Below are 6,073 nucleotides of genomic sequence, written 5' to 3'. Positions count from 1 at the left end.
TCAAAATAATTTTTGGCCAAATTTTCGCATATTTTGTAAGGTTACCATCATCAAAAATTGCAAAAAATTTGAAAAAAATAGAATTTTTTTTTGAAAACACAGTTTGGTAGGAAATTTAATTACGAACTCAACGAGGTATGACATTCAATATTTGGACCACTAATTCGAATGCTGTGATTAAAATACTGATAATTTTTACGCAAAAAAACAGAAAATCGATTTTCGCCAAAAATTTAATATTTACGATTGGTAATTTCGGTATAACTTGGCTAAAAATGGTCACAAAGTTAAAAGAATTACATTTTTGTACTCCTAATTACCAATACTAACCAACCAAATCACTTTTTGACCGATTCTGTCAAAATAATTTTTGGCCAAATTTTCGCATATTTTGTAAGGTTACCATCATCAAAAATTGCAAAAAATTTGAAAAAAATAGAATTTTTTTTTGAAAACACAGTTTGGTAGGAAATTTAATTACGAACTCAACGAGGTATGACATTCAATATTTGGACCACTAATTCGAATGCTGTGATTAAAATACTGATAATTTTTACGCAAAAAAACAGAAAATCGATTTTCGCCAAAAATTTAATATTTACGATTGGTAATTTCGGTATAACTTGGCTAAAAATGGTCACAAAGTTAAAAGAATTACATTTTTGTACTCCTAATTACCAATACTAACCAACCAAATCACTTTTTGACCGATTCTGTCAAAATAATTTTTGGCCAAATTTTCGCATATTTTGTAAGGTTACCATCATCAAAAATTGCAAAAAATTTGAAAAAAAAAAAATAGAATTTTTTTTTGAAAACACAGTTTGGTAGGAAATTTAATTACGAACTCAACGAGGTATGACATTCCATATTTGGACCACTAATTCGAATGCTGTGATCAAAATACTGATAATAATTTACCAAAAAAACAGAAAATCGATTTTCGTAACATCATCAAAAATTGCAAAAAATTTGAAACAAATAGAATTTTTTTTTGAAAACACAATTTGGTAGGAAATTTAATTACGAACTCAACGAGGTATGACATTCCATATTTGGACCACTAAATCGAATGCTGTGATCAAAATACTGATAATAATTTACGCCAAAAAACAGAAAATCGATTTTCGCCAAAAATTCAATATTTTCGATTGGTACTTTCGGTATAACTTGGCAAAAAATAGTCCGAAATTTAAAAGAATTACATTTTTGTACTTCTAATTACCAATACTATCCAACCAAATCACTTTTTGACCGATTCTGTCAAAATAATTTTTGGCCAAATTTTCGCATATTTTGTAAGGTTACCATCATCAAAAATTGCAAAAAATTTGAAAAAAATAGAATTTTTTTTTGAAAACACAATTTGGTAGGAAATTTAATTACGAACTCAACGAGGTATGACATTCCATATTTGGACCACTAAATCGAATGCTGTGATCAAAATACTGATAATAATTTACCAAAAAAACAGAAAATCGATTTTCGCCAAAAATTCAATATTTACGATTGGTACTTTCGGTGTAACTCGGCTAAAAATGGTCAGAGGTAATTGAAGTAGTTTCGGGTTACTTAGGATGAAGTAAGCTCGGACGTTCCCCTTGATTTCAAAAGTCGGACCCCCGAAAGTAGACAACACTTGGGGCCTTCTGCCGCTGTTGCAGCTGACAAGCCAAAGAGTTTGGGGCAATTTCTCGGCTAGTTCCAGTGGTTGATAGTTTACCCCCCCGCCCGAAAAACAATGGCAAAACAATGCAGTGGGCGTGGCCACGCTCACTCCAGCCACAACAGCTGGTGCTTGACCTAAGCCTGGCCAGAAATGGAAAAGAAAGCCAAACACTCAAACTTTACCCCTTTGTAGCCCATTCAAATGCAAATCGGTGCGCAAATCTTCAAATGACTTCGATTGGTTTTCTGGCCTCAGCTTTTGTTTCTGCCGGCAAACTGTGCCACGCAGACAGGTCCTGGACAAAGGACCTGGTGTCTTTGGGCACTTCTAATCGGAACCCGGACAAACATGTGAATGCATTAAACAATGGTGGTCACAGAATTTTAACGAATTCTCCCAAAAACCAAATTGACAATTTAATTTGCTGCTGAGCGTTGTTTTCAGTGCCCCTCCTCATTTCTTCCTCTGTTTTTGAAACTTTATGAGGCCATGTCCCATTTGCATTTCTGTGAGAACTCGATTTCCGCTCGGTCAAGTGACATGATTGATACTCCGGGCGCCAGGCGTCTGAATGATTCCAGGGGATCGGGATCGGGATTGGGAGTGTGAGTGGGTATGTCCTTACTTCGCCCGTTGTCTGCGGGCGTAAAAACAACACCCCGGGGCTGTGACATCTCCGGTCATGTCCAGCAGTCGGTGGCGACACACGGGCGGAGTCCGCAGACGGACATGCCCATGGAGACGGGACATGAAGTCGGGCATGAAGAACAATGCACCGAAGGGGCGAGGGAAGTGGCGCATCACATCAAGTAGCCGACACGTTGCAGCTTACAAAGTTGTGTAAAATGAATTTTGTTCCCAGCGCTGGCTGCCAGAAAAGAGGGACTCAAGCAGTTCGTAAGCTCAATGGTTCGGTCTTCTATAGGGAGAATTTCTGAAAATAAACTTGTGATTGAGGGATTGAGATAATAATGGGACATCAGAGAAGTAGTGGTGCAGGAAAACAGATCGAAATTGTAGTTTACTTAATATTTCAAGGAATTAAAATATATCAAGTAATAAAACGATTGTTTTAATATCATTTTTAGGGTTAACTTTTAATAGAATATTTATTAAATAATTACATGTGCTATCGTACTAATCCTTAGAGGGTAAAGATCCTTACAGGGTAAAGATCCAACGAGTTCGCACAGCCAACGCAGAACTAGCTGGTTTGATTTTCGCTTTAAAATGATTTGCAGCATAAACCTCGCTTCTGTGCAATCAGCCTGAATTCTTCACATACATCTACTCGTATGAGCAGTTTATTCGGCCTTTATTTTAGAAATTGAAACTAGTGGCAGCCCGTCCTCTGGGGCGGCGTATCGAATGCTTTTGTTTGTTCTGCTGGTTTCGGACTCAGACTGCAAACAATTAAGTTTGCATCTATGGAGTGACACTTTTATTTTCTTGTGGTTTGCAGGCACACCCCAAAAAGGATACTCACACACACACACACGCACACACACACAAACGCACACACATATGCACGGTGTCAGTGGCAATTTCGGTTTTTTGGCAACTGCACAGAGTCCTGGAGGGGACTTCCCCCACTTCGAAGTGTCAGATGCAATGGAGTTTTAAATAAAATGTACTTGCAATAAATTTGCAGCAGCTCTATAGAAATATATATTATCAGCATATGCTGGCAGTTCTTGTTTTTTTTTTTGGCACGCCACAAGCCTCTTGTCCGATTTAAATATTTAATCTGATTTCATGTTTCAGTGCGTTTCATGGTAATTTACAATAAGTCTGCTGTTGAGTGAGTCAGTGCGCAAAGAAAGCAACAAAATTTCAAATGTATTTACAGCAGTCTTGCATTCAGAATATTTATGCATTCAAGTGACGTTCTGGACTTTAATTGGTCCCACAATAATTACTTTAAGGAATCAGTTTGTCTACGTTTAAGCCAACTTGGGAGTTATGCCACAGTAATTTCTGGCTTAACAATTGTTGTTTATAAAGCCTCTTAAAGACGCTCGAGGTAACACACAGCAAGTATAGCAATTGAACTAACAACTCAAATTGATTTGATGTCAATTAAAACGTTATCTTTGAAATTACGCTTCTATTTGTAAACCGTATATGATAATTAATAGTAATAAGCCACTTATTTATATTAACTATTTTGTTTTGCATTCAGCATTTAAAAACCACATTTACCGCTTTAGGTAACCAAAAAAAAAAATGGTAGTAGGACTGTACATTTTACTAAGTAGCTAACTAAAAACCTTCTTAATCCTTTATAAGTACTCTTAAAACCAAATGAATTAAACATCTAGATAACACAGAAAGGGGGCCTTACTTTTTAAGACATTCATATTGATAAGTATTAGATATAGTCCCTACACTTCGCCATTGTCCACTTTCCGCATAAGTTCTATCACGCGATCGTTGAGGACGGTTTTCACGTCATTTCCCCAAATAAAGTTGATGTGGTTGTACAGAGGATCTGGCAGTGGGTAATCGAGCACAACATTTGGCAGGATGTCAAGTAACCGAATCACATCCTTGTCGGATGTTAGCCGATCGTTTTTACTGTAGTACAGTGCCACCTTGCAGTCGACGTTAGTTAGTTTGTACTGTGGCGGAATGTCGGCACCGTGGTTTCTTCGATTCTCCCAGGCGCTGTAGTAATTGTACTTGTAGAACCCACCGCTGTGGATCAGCTGGCCATAGTGCTCCAGGGACTTAACCGATGATCCTGAGGTTGCGTGTCCCGTGAAGAGCGGAACCAGGCTGGAGTTAAATTGTGCATTATCCACGCCCATGAGTTCCATTATGAAATAGGTGCAGGTGTTCTGGAAGGCGAAGCTGCAGATCTTATGTATCAGATTGCGCCACACTTCGTTCTCCGGCGGAAATTCGTAGATTCCAAACGATCTGGCGATCAACTAAAAATCAAATAGAATAGAGTGATGATATTATGGTTATATATCTATTATTATTTACTCACCACCAGAGGTCGCAAATACTTTACGAAGGTGAGAAGAATCGGTGAATCGATATAGTCCCAAAATACAACCGGAGCCAGAGCCTGCATAAGTTTGATCTTTTTCATGTAGGCCGGCCTCTCACTGCCCATCACAAAGAAGGACGTAGTGCCCTGCGAGTGGCCCACATAGTGGATCTGTTCGAAGCCCTTGCTCCTCGCAAGGACATAATCAATGGCCGCTGGCAGATCGTACATCCCGAGTTCATGGAAGGAGAAATCCCAGAACTGCGGCTGGTATCGGTGGTATCGCTTGTGCTTCCGTGAGTACCGATTGCCCCTCGTGTTAAGCAGCCAAACATCGTATCCCAGATCGCTGAGCAGGAAGCCCAAGGACCTTTCAGGACCCAGTATCACATATGCCACCGAACTGTCCAGCAAACCATGTACCAATAACACGGGCTGTCCCCCGGGCTTGGGAATGCGATGAGCCGTAAGGACGAAGCCATCCTTGGCCTGGACCTTGTGGGTTTCCGCCGGATACCCATACTTCTTGATCAGATCCGGCTGGGCGGGTATTAATATATATCATTTAAACTATATATATGTGATTAATAAGTTGTTACCGTGATCAGGTTGGCATCTTCCAATATGGTTTTGTCCACCTTAATCAAGTCGCCAAAAGCGGTATCACAGAAAATGAAAAGGCAAATCAAACTGACAAAGCAGTACTTTAAATGGCTGCTACTCAACATTTTGCCCTCCTAAAACTTAACTTCGATCACAGCTATTTGCAGCATGCACTTTGAAATACGGAAATTATTTTAAGCCAACAAAATTGGCCAATCAATTACTTTGGGCCGAATCTGATTGTGTTAATAGTGCATGTGGAAAATTGTTTTACGTTGCCTTTAATCGGTTTGAGAAAGGTTTTAATGCTGCTTCTTTTTTTCAGACATTTTATTTTACTCTTAAAGTTAGTCTAGTTGCAATGCACAGTAAGTAAAAATTTATAGGTTCCGTAATTAATTTAAATCGCTTTACATTTTATAAATGTTTTTTTATCACAGTAATCTTTAATATTATTTATTACACACGCACATAGTTTTGAGTCCTTTTTTAATTAAGACTTTTATTAACTACATTCATAATTACTTTAATTTAATTTTGTATTTTTTTGTTTTTATATTTTATTTTGGCTTTATGCTTATCATATTTTTTTTATTTTATTATTAAGATTTAAGTCCCATTTATGACAGCAAGGGTGCCTTTTTATTCATGATTCTTAATTTAGAATTTTAATAATCGTTTAGAGTCCTTTACGGCTTTATCCCATATCTAATTTTGAATTTTTTCCCAATCCTTTTTAAAGTCCTGTCTGAGTAAACTTCCTGCAATTAACTGGCAGTCGTAAAGCTTTCAGAACTAGAACC

General features: G+C 37.8%; 1 protein-coding gene across 1 annotated transcript; it reads right to left on the bottom strand.

Annotated features, from left to right (window-relative positions):
- Positions 1–3,737: 3,737 nt before the first annotated feature.
- LOC6527149 (lipase 1) lies at positions 3,738–5,780 on the bottom strand. The gene is made up of 3 exons (XM_002088207.3): positions 5,267–5,780; positions 4,665–5,207; positions 3,738–4,602 (listed from the first exon to the last, which is right to left on the bottom strand). The coding sequence occupies exons 1-3, from the start codon at positions 5,393–5,395 to the stop codon at positions 4,054–4,056; spliced, it is 1,221 nt and encodes a 406-aa protein (XP_002088243.1). The 5' UTR covers positions 5,396–5,780; the 3' UTR covers positions 3,738–4,053.
- Positions 5,781–6,073: the final 293 nt, after the last annotated feature.

This window comes from Drosophila yakuba, chromosome 2L (genome assembly GCF_016746365.2).
Source record: "Drosophila yakuba strain Tai18E2 chromosome 2L, Prin_Dyak_Tai18E2_2.1, whole genome shotgun sequence".
Classification (NCBI taxonomy): Eukaryota; Metazoa; Arthropoda; class Insecta; order Diptera; family Drosophilidae; genus Drosophila; species Drosophila yakuba.
This window is presented reverse-complemented; position numbering and strand designations above follow the sequence as displayed.